Genomic DNA, 15018 nt, shown 5'->3' with positions numbered 1-15018 from the left:
GTTTCCTGCAACCGCGTGGCCGTGTAGAATGTTCCCGTTGGCGTTTGTTTGGGTGCAGCCCCAGTCAGTGTGTTTGCTGTTTAAGTCTCCTGCTATAAAAAATTGATCTTCGACTTCCATTAATTTATTGAGGTCCTGTGGTGTGAGTGGGTCTTGTGGCGTCTTGTATACCGCGGACATGCAAACATGCGAATTATTATTACGGACGTTTATGCTGGTGGCCTCAATGTGTTGTAGTCCATTTATTGTTATCGGGTGGTGGTGAATTCCGTGTTTTATTAGTATGGCTGTACCGCCGCCGTGGAGTGCGGGGCGGTCTGTTCTGTATATTGTGTAGCCGCATATGTACGCTCGCATGTGTGGTTTTAGAAAAGTTTCAGAGATGAAAGCGACATCGATTCCGTATACAAAAAGTAACTGTTCCAGTTCATATATTTTATTTTGGAGGCCGTGTGCATTGAAAATTAGGACCTGTAAAAGCTTCCCCGGGTTCTGTGCCATTTTAAGGTGTAGCGAGATTCAGGATTGCGGATAGTAAGATCATCTGTCGCTTCGATGCGTCTGTTTCAGCTCGGATGGCGGCGTAGTGTGGCGAGAGTGTAGCAATGAGCTGTGAGAAATTGCAGAGTTTCAGAATCTCTGCCAGCTCGAATAGATCACCGACGGTGTTACCCTCTATTCTGTTCTGCGCTGGAGTGTGTGTGGTGCGTGGTTCCTTCACGGCTTGCGAATATTTACGCTCCGATCGTGTCAGCTCGGTGGTTGTTGTTTGCGGCTGTGTCTGTGGCTTGTTGACCACCTGGGCGCGCGGCTGTGCGTGAGCGGGGCGGGTGGGGGGGAACTCCACCTGGCTGTGCGTGGCTGGCGGTTGTTGTTTTGTCTGCGCCTGTGTCTGCACGGATTGTCGCTGTGACCTACTCGTGACCATTTTCAAAAATACTGGACACTGCTTCCATGCTGCAGTGTGTCCCCGCACTTTACAGTTAAAGCAGAATTTATCTGCGTCGTCAGCTTTCGGGCAGTCCTTTCGGGTGTGATTTTCGCCACACCTGACGCATCGCGGTGGCTTACTGCAGCGAGTGTGGGTGTGATCAAATTCACCACAGCGCTTGCACTGGGCGATGTCTTGTGGGCGGGCCTGGTATTTTTGAATAGTCACTGTCGTATAGTGAAGTGTACGAACGGCGAGAATGTTGACGTCTGAGGCCGCGACTGTCGCGCAGAAAGTTCCCGACCTAAATCGTCGTTGCTGCCCTGTGGCGTCTGACCGGGTGACTTCGAAATTACGCACGTCATGAACTACGAATCCCTTCTCCGTCAGTTCCGCGGCAATGTCGGCCTCGACGACCTCCGGGTACAATCCCTTAATAACGACCTTTGTGTTGCGCTCGTCGGGATGCGCAAACATGTGGTGGTAGATGTTGTGGCCTTTCAGGTATGAGAGAGCTTGAGAGTAGCCCTCTCTGTTCTCAAATGTCAGTCGCAGCTCTCTCCTGCGCGTGATCGTGTTCCTGAACGCGATTCTGTGTGTGTTCAGGAAAGTTGCGATCTCCTTGAGCTTCGCAACTTCCCTGACCATTATCTGTACACCCCTGTACCGTGTGCCGGCCGCGGTTGTGGTCTGTGGTTGTGCACTTGTCTGTGGTTGTGTGTCGGCAGGCAAATTTGCCAGCACGCCGTAGCTGTTCTGCAGCGGGATTGCGGATGTCGCTGCTGTGTGTTGTTGTGCGGAGCCGCGCCTCGAAATCCGCGCGTCCTCACTGTTCGCCAGTACCGTCTCCCGACGCCTACCGAGTGATGTGCTCCGGTTTCCCCTCAAGGCCTTTTTACCCGAGACCTGTTGGAAGTCGATCTCATCGTCAGCGCGTTCGCGTTTGGCGTTAGCCTGTTGGGTTTCCATGGCCTGTTCGTGTGTTGTTGTACTCGTACTCGCCATGATCCCTGTCCCTGTCGCGGTTCCGATTCGCGGGCTATCCGACCCGCCGGGTCGCCTAATACCTGAAGCAGTGGTGGCTGACAAACACTGATATGAACAGCGAAGCTAGGCCTTAGAGAGGCTGTCCTCTCTGCACCACTGCCTGGTGCGAAGTGAGTGTGTGTGAGAGAAGGGGCTGGAAAATGAGGGTATTTATCAGAGAAAGGGCTACATCTTGCTCAGCCAATGACAGACGAGCTGTCTCCCCATTGGCTGTGCACCATGTAGTTAAAGCGGATTGGTTATGGTGGGTTGAGTATTGGCTATTGTTTTGTGCTGCAGGGATGTTTCTCTATTTATCAAAGGGATCCACATATTTTTTAATTCAATGCTCTGCTGGCTGAAAATATTTTTATTGCTAATAATGAAGGCTGATTCTTTGATTTTCCTTCTAAGTGAAAGAATTGCCGCATATCACTGCCAAAAATCACATTTGAACAATGAAATTTCGGCACTACAGCTTGAAATTCAGTCTACCCTCAATACTAAAGATTTCAATCGCATCTATCAGTCCATCACGAATCTTGTCCAAAAGAGGTCTCTACAGTGCAAAGAGAAGCAAAAAGATAAATTAGCCAAACTGACGAGTATGATGAATACAAAAACACATCCCACAACACAGAACATCAACACTGTCGTTAATTCATCTTCAAGAAAGCTGTCCAATAGCGAGGAAAATGTTTTACAAAAAGGCCTCAATTTCAGCATTGCTCCACGACACATTCCTGCACTTGACATAGTTTCATCTGTTGAGAGTGCAATATACAAACTTCCTGCCGCCAAACAAGATGAATTTCGTTGGAATGTACGTACAGCAATCACTTCAGCTGGTCCACCTAAACCGAATCTGCCGCCTGATGAACTCAAGGCCATCAAAACTCTGAAATCCGACCATACCATTGTAATCCTCCCAGCCGATAAGGGTCGTGCTACAGTCATACTTGACAAACCAGACTATGAGCAAAAAATTACTGATTTGATCACCACAGATCAATATACAAAACTGGTAAAAGACCCCACAGCCAGCATTGAAAGAAAAGTGTACCAAACTCTAAAAAAACATCAGAATCATATCCCAGAAAAAACTAGATCAGAACTGACACCACACAGCAGTAAAGCACCCCACATTTACGGTCTTCCAAAGATTCATAAAACCGACATGCCTCTGCGCCCGATCATCAGTTGTTGTAATTCCCCATGCCAGAAACTATCAAAATATCTCCTGAAAATTGTTGAGCCACTAGCAGGACAGACAGATACATTTGTCAAAGATTCTAATCATTTTATTTCTATAGTCAAAACACTGAAAATAGAAAACAACGATACCCTGGTGAGTTTTGATGTCCAAAGCCTCTTCACTAATGTGCCAGTAGCCGAAACACTCAGCATTGTCAAGGCCAAATTGGAAGCTGATCCAACCCTAAAGGACAGAACTATAATACCAATCCCATCCATCATGGAAATGATTACCCTCTGTGTCACCACAACATATTTCCAGTTCAAGGATATTTTCTACAAACAGACCGATGGCATGGCAATGGGCTCTTCTCTTTCACCATTTATGGCCAATATATTTATGGAAAACTTTGAGCAAGAAGCACTTAGCAAAAGTAATAGCCCTCCTAAAATCTGGCTCCGTTATGTGGATGATACCTTCACTGTCTGGCAACATGGACCTGAAACTTTGGAGGAATTTGTGAACCACCTCAACTCTCTGAGGCCATCAATAAAATTCACATATGAAAAAGAAACCAAAGGTAGCATTCCTTTCCTGGATGTACTAGTCAGCAGAAAAAACAACAGCCTGGAAACAAAAGTATACAGGAAACCTACGCACACAGGCCAATACCTTAATTTTGCATCCAACCATCCCAAAACAACAAAAACTGGCATAATTCACACACTAACCAACCGAGCTGAGATTATTTGTTCTGATGAGAAATCTATTGCGGTTGAACACAATCATATAAAAAAAGAACTCATAGCCAATGGTTACCCTGTCAACACCATCAAACAGCATTTGAAATCCAACAAAACACTCAAATCCACAGAAACTGAGAAACCTGCAGGAACCCTAGTTATTCCATATGTTCAAGGGCTTTCAGAAAAAATAAGACGCCTAGGAAATAAATATGGACTTCAAACAGCATTCCGTTCTAAATCTACTATTAAAAGTATTGTTACCAAGGTGAAACCAGCCACAGAAAAATTACAAACTCACAACTGTGTGTATCAAATCCCCTGTGAATGTGGCCACATGTACATAGGTGAAACTGGCAGAGCTCTATCCACCCGAATCAAAGAACACAAAAACAACTGCAAGAAGGGTGAAACCCTAAAATCCAGACTTGCTGAACATACATGGGAAAATAGCCACAAAATTCTCTGGGAAGACTCCACACCACTCATACAGGAATCCGATAAAATAAAAAGGAAAATCAAAGAATAAGCCTTCATTATTAGCAATAAAAATATTTTCAGCCAGCAGAGCATTGAATTAAAAAATATGTGGATCCCTTTGATAAAGAGAGAAACATCCCTGCAGCACAAAACAATAGCCAATACTCAACCCACCATAACCAATCCGCTTTAACTACATGGTGCACAGCCAATGGGGAGACAGCTCGTCTGTCATTGGCTGAGCAAGATGTAGCCCTTTCTCTGATAAATACCCTCATTTTCCAGCCCCTTCTCCATTCTTTACCGCGTGCTGGTCGGAGAAGGGTCAGCCTCTCTCTTTGCCTAGCCTGGCGTTCCTAAAAAGGAAGCTCAGGTCAGTGGCCAGTGCGTAAGGTGCTAGGTTCGATAGGTAGCTAGGACGCGGCGAACAGATAGGAATACCACGCTAGTTAGGTCGGACGATACGCCTGTTGTGTGCCCTGCTTTTTTCAAGGCGGGGCACCTACTTGCGATGAGTAGTAGCGACGAGGAGATGGAGGTCGGCACCGCGACGAAGCGCACGCATGAGGGCAGCGACTCAGAGACTGAACACTCTGTTCAGTCTAAAAAACCGTCAGGGCTCCAGCCCACCACAACCGAGGACGACAACAGTGGCTTCACCACTGTTGAGCGTAGACAACGCAGGCGTAATACCGATGCGTCACAAGCGGTACCGACACCGCAACAACGGACACCGACTGACGAGGCTCCGCGCTACAAACGCGTACCATTCGTAATCCGCAACAGTCAGGCAATCGGCAGCTTGGGCCCTGCCTTCGCGCGACTCGGCATCAAAAACCGAATGACGCTGACGAAGCGTCAAGAAGTGCGCATAACTTTTGATGGCAAATTGGACCAAGACAAAGCGACCGCTTGGTTTAAGGCAAACGATGTGCCTTTCCACACTTTCTCCCAGCCCAGCGAGCGAGGGGAAAAAGTAGTGATAAAGAATTTGAGTAAATTCACGCCGGTTGATGCGATTTCTGAGGAGCTCACCGCGCTCGGGTTTAAAGTAAATTTCATCAAACAGCTCAGTCGGCGGCTAACAGACCGCAACTCAGGGCAAGAGTTTTTCGAGCCAACACCGTCATTCGTGGTGTGCGTGGCACCTAGCGCGCACGACATCTACGCCGTCAAACAACTATACTACACAAGTGGTATAAAGATTGAGCGGTACACGACTCGCGCGGAAGACGTCCCGCTCTGTAAGAGGTGTAGTTCCTTCGGACACACCACCGGAAACTGTTCAGAAGTACCTAAATGCATCAGGTGCGCGGGTTCGCATCCCCGCAGCGAATGCCCAGTCCCAGAGGAGGCACCAAAGGTGTGCTCGAACTGTAAAGAGACAGGCCACACCGCGGCCTGGCGACAGTGCCCCGCGTTTTTGAAGATCGTAGAGTCGCGGAGACAGGCCGCCGCGGAACAGGCAGCACAGAAAGCTGCGCGCACAGCCTCGCGAGCACAGCCGGCCGCACCGACGCGGGAAAGTTTCCCCCCTCCCCCCGCGCCCACCAGGGAACACGTGCACCGGGCAACAACAACAACAACAGAGCGCAGTCCGCGAAACGCACGGCCCAGCGAGCAGGCCAGCCAACCGGGCATAAATCAAACACAGGCAGTAGCTTCCACGTCATACGCGGCAGCTACGTCAGGCGTAAGCGCACCGCGGCGCACGGCAACGGAAATCGTGCAGGCTCGCGTCGAGAAGAGCCAGCAGCATAGAACAGAAACCGCGCCAGAAGCACAGCCAAATAATAATATCACTACCCTCGCGGAACTCGCAGAGATCTTGCGCATGTGCGATTATTGGAATTTAGTGAAGGCACTCGAACCGTATTACGCACGCATCCGCTCCACCGAGAGCATTAAATACCGCCAAACCATTCTATTGGAAGCACTCGCGACAGTGCTCCAGTAAATGGCAGTAAACATGGGGAAAACACTACAACTCCTAAACTTTAATGCATGTGGTCTCCGCCTTCGGTCGTACGAGTTGGAACAGTGCCTTGTAATATATGGGATTGATGTGGCATTCATTACCGAGACTCACCTATCACCGCATCATCGATTTAATATTTGTGGTTACACCACTTACCGCACTGACCGCGCCACTCGTGGGGGCGGCACAGCCATATTAATTAAACACGGGATTCATCACCATCCGATAGAAATAACTGGCTTAGAGCACCTAGAGGCCACCAGCATAAATATTCGTAATAAAAATGCGCATGTCTGCATGTCGGCAGTATATAAACCCCCAGATAAGCCACTACTTTCTAGGGATTTAAATAAATTAATTAATCCACAGCAACACTTTTTCATCGCAGGCGATTTAAACAGCAAAAACGAAGACTGGGGATGCAAAAATACTAACCCAGCAGGCAGAAAATTATTAGATCATTCGGCAGCAAATAATTACGAAATTTTTGCTCCAGGCTCGCCAACTTGCTATCCAACGAATGGTGGCATGCCTGACATATTAGATATAGCTCTTACAAACATACCAGGTGCGCAGGTTATTTCAGAAAAATTAGATGAGCTTGACTCAGACCATTTTCCGGTACTTATTCAATTAACTTTTAATGCTCAATTTTGCGCAGCGATATTTAGCCGCACTTTTGGTATTCCCGACTGGGACAAATTTCGCGAAGACCTGGAATTAACTTTTACAGAAACTCCAGCGATAGACACAGCAGATGAGCTCGAAACTCACGTAAAACTTTTCACCGACACAATTACAGACGTGCGCAAAAAACACACGAAAATCGTGAATAAAAGAGAATTTACGCGAATAAATTACCCAGATGTAGACATGCTAATCGTTTTAAAACGGCAGGCGCGCAACACTTATCAACGAACGAGAACACCGCAAGCTAGGACTGAATACAATCGCCTTAAAGCTCAAGTCTCGCGAAAACTTAAAGATTTAAAAATAGAAAAATACGGAAACTTAATAACAGAGTGCGCAACTCAACCTCGGCAAATGTGGCGGCTCACACGCAATTTACGAGGGAAAAATAAATTTATCTCCACACCGGCCATTGTTACAAACGCGGGCATTAAATATGACGCGATAGAAAAAGCAAATGCTATAGCAGACATTTTTGAAAAACAATTTTCACCAAACGAGGACATAAACGAGCCTCAGTTTACTAGGACCACGACAGTAGCTGTTAATAACTATTTACAAATCGTTCCACAAGCCGAGCCGGAACTCGTAACAATTAAAGAGCTCTTAGAAGCTATTCACTCTCGACCAAAAAATAAAGCAGGCGGACCTGACGGAATAAATTTTGATACTTTAAAGAAATTATCATTTCAGGCTATACAATACTTTCTTAAAATAATAAATGCTATTTTTATTCTTAAATCCTACCCAGCGTCATGGAAACTAGCTAAAGTATTCACCATTCCGAAACCGGGAAAAAATGCGTCACTACCACAAAACAGGCGACCTATTAGCCTCCTAAATAGCATGAGTAAAATTTTCGAAAAATTTTTACTCAAACGACTTCAACACCATTCGGACGAACACGAAGTCATTCCAGATAACCAATTTGGTTTTAGAAGGGGCCACTCTACCTCTCACCCCCTAATTAAGCTCATTGAAGAGGCCACTGATGGTTTTAACTCACGAGCGAAATTTACTGTCGCAACGATGCTAGACGCGGAAAAAGCTTTCGACAAAGTTTGGATACCTGGCTTAATTCAAAAATTAATTACATTTAACTTTCCAGACACGTATATTCATCTGGTGGCCCACTATTTATGGCGTCGAAAATTTTTTGTATCAATAGAGGGGGCGAAATCATCCACTCGGGAGCTGACAGCAGGTGTGCCGCAGGGGTCCCCACTCTCACCCTTTTTCTATAATGTTTACACAGCCGACATCCCGCGGGAACATGCCCACGTGCAATTATATGCAGACGACACTGCAATAATATATCAATCCCCGAATTTGAAGTTTGCTTTAACCAAAGTTCAGAGGCAGCTTACCTCACTCGAACAATGGTACACTCGCTGGCGCATTAAAATAAATGGAGCCAAGTCCACAACTTTAATTTTAACTAAAAAATACACCACCCCCGACCGCGAATTAAAAATTTTTAATCAAGCCATGCCATTTGTTAAATCGGCTAGATATTTAGGTTTAACTCTAGATACCAGGCTCACCTGGAAAGTTCACACCACTAAGGTGACACAGTTTGCGCGAGGCACTTTGCGCAGCCTATACTCAATGTTTAAGGCCCCCCAATTTCCTAGAAAGAAAAAATTACAGCTGTATTTACAAATAGTTCGCCCTCAATTATTATATGCTTGCGAAATCTGGGGCTATGCAGCAAAATGCCATATCGATAAAGTACAGGTCACTCAAAATAAATTTCTTAGAGCCATTGCAGATTGCGGCTGGTACACCAGCACACTAGAAGTACACCAGCTACTCTAAGTAGAATATGTAGAGGAATATATAAAACGGAAAAACAGGTCTTTTTATGGCCAGCTCCCTGAACATGCCAATACTTATATGAATTCACTTCCGGACTACGACCCAGCTGCACAGCGACAGTTTAAAAAACCGCGACTTGCCTAAGCCAGGTTATACTAGAATCCACACATCCCATGTACGCAGGGCAACTTAGCAAACATAGCAGACGTTTCTCTCTGGCCCCGATGTGCCTGTCTACGTCCTGCGGTGCAAATAATCAACATTGGACTAGCCAATGATTGACATGCCCAGGACTCGTAAATATTGCGTCAACACTACTTTTGGCCCAGCGGGGCTCTATTTTATTGCGTCAACACTACCTTTGACCCAGCGGGGCTCTAATTATAAACCAGCGACAACTCGACCGCAGGCCCAAATTCCTTTAATTACCAAATCTTTCCTTCCCCCACCTCCTCCACTAGTCCTTGCTAGTTGTTTTCCCCAGCCATTATTAATTAATTCATTAATGTAACTTTCATTTTCTTGCTAATTCGAAATGGTCCGAAGCATGCAGGTGTAGGTTTTGACCCATGCAGCGGTCCACTGCCTGTGTGTTAGGGCTGACTCCGTATGCCTGAAGGGCGAGACCCGCCTGGCAGGCTTCACCTCCAGTGCCGGCCGCGTTTCGGAAGGCATGGGTTTTTGAATTGCGACAAAAAAAAAAAAAAAAAAAAAAAAAACTGGACGAGGGCATCTCTCTGCTCGAACAATAATAGAATAGGATGACATTCATTTACTAATTTCACTCTCTATTTTTCAGGTTTAGACGGCAACAGCCTGGGGGCTAACTACAGCAATACTGGTTTAGCCTAACTTTGACCGAACTATACTGGAACGCAATAGTTCGGTCCTTAAGGCGGCCAGGTGTTTACTAATCTATGTAATTTCTCCTACACATCGGTAAACTTACACGATGATATGCCTGCTTGGTCAGCCGGGTATGTGCGGCCTTGGAGCTATACACTACACTCACACAACGAAATTAATTAGGCCATTTTTGCGCACACTCCACACGCCTCTAAATACAGACATCACGACACTCTCATGCATCAGTTAGCCAACTAACTGAGGGGAAAGGGTGACCTCCCCCCGCCTGACACCTACACTATTAAAAATAGAGCCAAGCAACATGCGACAGCTATTTTACTTCTTCTGGACCGTGAGCCACCTTTAATCTTAAAATCACACACATCGCGCCCCGCCGACGTTTCCAATGATTCGATCAAAGTGACGGGGTTGCACTATTTATATTGGCGACCACATAGCGAGTTATGGGAACGTAATAGTTCCCGGTATCGCTGTCACACGCTCCCGGCCGAGCATATGAGGAAACGGCGGCCCCTTCTCAGTCGCACCTGTGTTTCCGTACCATGTGTGTCTCTGCCTGAGGACGGGAGCAGATAGCAGTTCCCGAAACGTCGCTTGTTTCTGTTTAGGTAAAACTATTGTATTTGTTTGTCTTTTCGTTTTGTCATGTTTTTTGTCTCGCTTCAACTGTTGTGCTGAATTATTTTGGGTTTCAATATTTTTGTGTTGTCATCATTTGTGGGGATTTTTTCGTTCTCTTAGTACATTTTTCTTTGTTTTTCTTTGTTTGCTGACCATATTCCTGTTTCGGAATATTTTGTGGTGTTCATATCCTTGTTGACAACAGCAATTGTTTGCTTAGTTTTGTGTGTTTTTTGTCTTTTTTTGAGTATTTTTATTTATTTATTTTATTTATTAGTTTTTCTTCAACAGAAAAAGTTCTTAGCAATGGCGTATGTCCAAAAACTTACATCAAGTCATTTAAAAAGCGTAATGTAAATAACATCATTTATCATATATGTACTTAAATATTCCAAAAAGATGGATTAAACATTTTATAATATTTCTTGCAGCGACAATATTATGAATGTTTTTTAACTCATTGCATCCAACACTAAATACCTGAACGAATGTCATATTATGCATAGAAAGGAATTTATGCAATTTTTGTTACCTTTAAAAACTATTTTTCATCCCTTGCACTAATAAAGGCTTGTTGTAACAAAAATTATTTCAGACAAAAGTTTTAGATAGTATTTAAAATGTTTGCAAACATTTCGAACGGCTTAGATAGTGAGCCTACTAAGGGAGTTATGATTTTATTTTGTCCTCCAACCCTTCTTTTTTTCCTAACCCTTGCATTGATGGTTGTTCATATCAAAAATTTATTACACGTCTACGAATTATAATACGTTCAAATGGATGTGATATTCGTCATATTATGGAAGTTTTAGCGAATTTTTCCGTTTAAAAAAAAAAAAATATAAAATCCCCGTTTCTACCTCTTTGGTGGTATATTGCCCATTAACGAACACTACGGAGTTTTTTCATTGCTATATTTTATGTGTCATATTAAAAGTGGATTTGTGAAAAATTTCGTGTCCATAAAAAGGTTATTTACATATATATATATATATGAATGTATATACACACACACACACAGTTTTAAGTTGGTGATGGTTTTGTGGTCTACGGACCATGAAGTGACAACTATATAAATTTTTTTGTTTTGGGATGTCGCACCATAGTAACGGCTGCAGTAAGTGCGTGAAGTGCTGGGGGCCGCCGGACTGGAAAGCGAGGCGTGTGTGTGTCCCCGCGCAGGTGTCGTGGATCCGCTCGCGCGACCTGCACATCCTCACGTCGGGCGCGCTCACCTACACCTCGGACAGCCGCTTCGCCGTGCTGCATCCCCAGGGCTCCGACTCGTGGACACTGCGCATCCTGGGCGCGCAGGCCCGCGACGAGGGCCAGTACGAGTGCCAGGTCAACACCGACCCCAAGATCAACTTCGCCGTCTTCCTCTCCGTGCGAGGTACGTCTGCCCTCTCCAACCCTCTACTCTGCCCTCACCAACCTTCACCTCTGCCCTCACCAACCCTCTACTCTGCCCTCACCAACCTTCAACTCTGCCCTCACCAACAATCTACTCTGCCCTCACCAACCTTCAACTCTGCCCTCACCAACCCTCAACTCTGCCCTCACCAACCCTCAACTCTGCCCTCACCAACCCACAACACTACCCTCACCAACCCTCAACTCTGCCCTCACCAACCCTCAACTCTGCCCTCACCAAACATCTACTCTGACCACACCAAACCTCAACTCTGCCCTCACCAACCCTATACTCTGCCCTCACCAACCTTCTACTCTGCCCTCACCAACCATCTACTCTGCCTTCACCAACCTTCAACTCTGCCCTCTCCAACCCTCTACTCTGCCCTTACCAACCTTCAACTCTACCCTCACCAACCCTCTACTCTGCCCTCACCAACCTTCAACTCTGACCTCACCAAACCTCAACTCTGCCCTCACCAACCCTATACTCTGCCCTCACCAACCTTCTACTCTGACTTCACCAAACCTCAACTCTGACCACACCAAACCTCAACTCTGCCCTCACCAACCCTATACTCTGCCCTCACCAACCTTCTACTCTGCCCTCACCAACCTTCAACTCTGCCCTCACCAACCCTCAACACTGCCCTCACCAACCCTCAACTCTGCCCTCACCAACCCTCTACTCTGCCCTCACCAACCATCTACTCTGCCCTCACCAACCTTCAACTCTGCCCTCACCAACCTTCAACTCTGCCCTCACCAACCCTCTACTCTGCCCTCACCAACCTTCAACTCTGCCCTCACCAACCCTCTACTCTGCCCTCACCAACCTTCAACTCTGCCCTCACCAACCTTCAACTCTGCCCTCACCAACTCTCAACACTGCCCTCACCAACCCTCAACTTTGCCCTCACCTACCCTCAACTCTTCCCTCACCAACCCTCAACTCTGCCTTCACCAGCCCTCAACTCTGCCCTCACCAACCCTCTACTCTGCCCTCACCAGCCCTCAACACTGCCCTTACCAACCCTCAACACTGCCTTCACCAACCCTCAACTCTGCCCTTACCAACCCTCAACACTGCGCTCACCAGCCCTCAACTCTGCCCTCACCAACCCTCAACTCCACCCTCAGCAACCCTCACCTCGTTTAAGAATCAAAAAATAAAAACCTGTTGTATATTTTCCACGCACAAAAATAAAAAAAAATTCATCCTTGAGACTGTCAAGATACATAAAAAAATACATTATATATTGCTTATAATACTACTTCTTTGCAAACACAATGTTAGCCATAAATTAAATATCTCAAAATGGCAATACATATTATTTTTAAGTGGCCTGAACACTCCGTACGAGTCAGATACCATAAATATTTTTGACGTGTTAACGTCTTATAAATCGATGAACGCCTGCTGCACGCACGAAAAAGTGTCAGGTTCCACCTGAACCGAGCGTGCAAGAATTGGTCAACCACCGTGCGAGAAAATCTTCTGTAATATCAAACATGTTAAGGCGGGCTTTTTAACTAATTGTTCGTGATTATATTCAAACAAATTATTATAATTTAATTTACAAAAACTGTAAATAATATTATAAATTAAAAGTATGCAATTTTTCATCTATGTTTTCTTATCCCTCCCCTCTTTTTTAAACATTACAATAGTACCTAACTGTTTAACGTGTTGTTATATTTAAAATATATATATATATATGTTAGTTTGAGCTTTATTTATAACATGGTGGAATGATAATGTACAATAATTATGTATAAATATAGACTAGTAAAAAAAATTGGTTGTCTGTAAAGTCGGTTTACGGACGATAGTTTAACTTGACAACGTCATAACAAAACATTGCTGAAATGATTGCATACTTTTATGAATAAAATTGAATCATTTATATAGTATTATCACTATTTTGTATGGATACAAAGAAGGAGTGAAATGAAATTTACAATTTAATTGATATTTTTACTTTTATTTGCACTCATTAATTCAAATATGTTTATTACTTTAACGAAGAGATTATTTTAACTATAAATTTTATACATGTTGGCTATTTAACTTCTTCCAATCTGTGTTATTCTGTTAAGGATAGGACGATGATATGAAACGTCGGAAACGAATGGGAGTGTTTCAAGTTTTAATGTGCCTCGAAAAAGTCAAATCGATGGTTGCTCCAATCGAGTGGAAGAGAGATAGATGTGGCGCAAGCGTACAATGAGCGTAACGGGACACAGCGTAAAGGGACAATGTGCGTAATGGGACACATTATCGAGCGTGCAGCCGGCGTTCATCGATTTATTAGACGTTGTCACGTCAAAAAATGGCTATAACTACCAGTACATAATAATAGTAATAATAATAATAATAATAATAATAATAACAATAATTACCGGCGTGATAAATCTTAATACGAGCTTAAAATAAATTTGATAAGAAAAATTACATTCTTAAATAGTCATTCGCCGTAAGTTAGTTTCCATTGTAGCCTAATTGTTTTCGGTTAGTCATGAGACGGAGATATCGCGGAGGGCGATCGAAAGTGCCATATTCGTCCGTGCGTGTCTGACGACCGGCGTGCGGAATTCGGAATCCCGCCATTCCTCAGCGGAAGTTCCTTCCGGGGAAGGATATTACGTCAGCGGAACGGGGAGAGGGGGTGTTGAAGGATGAGTTTTGAAGGGGGGGGGGGGGGGTTCTACGGGGAGTGTGGGAGGACTGCGGAGGAATTCCCGCCGTGCCGGCTCGTGCCGGCGCAGAAATTCCGACGGCAGCGCTCACCCGCGGCGGGGACCGCAATCAACTCTAATGACCGCGCCAGCCTCGGCGGCTCGATCGCGGGTTTTTTGATTCGCCTTCGGCAGGATATGGGAGAAACAATAAAAATAAAATAAGGAAGGAAAAAGAACACTGACCCCGTTCGCAACGCCTCCGTCCAACTTCGAATACTCTCGTTCCGCTCCAGGAAACATTCGCAAAATAATAATAACAATAATAATAAAAAAGTTCTTTAAAGACGATAGCTCTTGTTTTTTTTTCTTTTTTTTGGATCCTGCCTGCACTGAAGGAACTCGATGATGGATAAGACACTTTCCTGCTAGAAACTGTTCCACGGAAAGATTCGTGGATTACACTTCCCGAACCAGTGATTTCACAAGCAACGAAAATCCAACCAAGTTTTCTATCATTAACAGGGGTAAAACTTACAGATATGTGCCATCCCCACATCCATACTTTAACCGCGTA

The 15018-nt window shown here is 45.0% G+C and overlaps 1 protein-coding gene across 1 annotated transcript in view; it reads left to right on the top strand.

Annotated features, from left to right (window-relative positions):
* The window catches only part of LOC134528646 (protein CEPU-1-like), a 360241-nt gene that overhangs the window by 331636 nt on the left and 13587 nt on the right, over positions 1 to 15018 (top strand). Inside the window, exon 3 of the mRNA XM_063362444.1 lies at positions 11532 to 11742. Coding sequence (XP_063218514.1) covers positions 11532 to 11742 — 211 coding nt within the window. The remainder of the gene's footprint in view (positions 1 to 11531; positions 11743 to 15018) is intronic.

Source organism: Bacillus rossius, chromosome 1, assembly GCF_032445375.1.
Source record: "Bacillus rossius redtenbacheri isolate Brsri chromosome 1, Brsri_v3, whole genome shotgun sequence".
In the NCBI taxonomy this organism is placed as follows: Eukaryota; Metazoa; Arthropoda; class Insecta; order Phasmatodea; family Bacillidae; genus Bacillus; species Bacillus rossius.
This window is presented reverse-complemented; position numbering and strand designations above follow the sequence as displayed.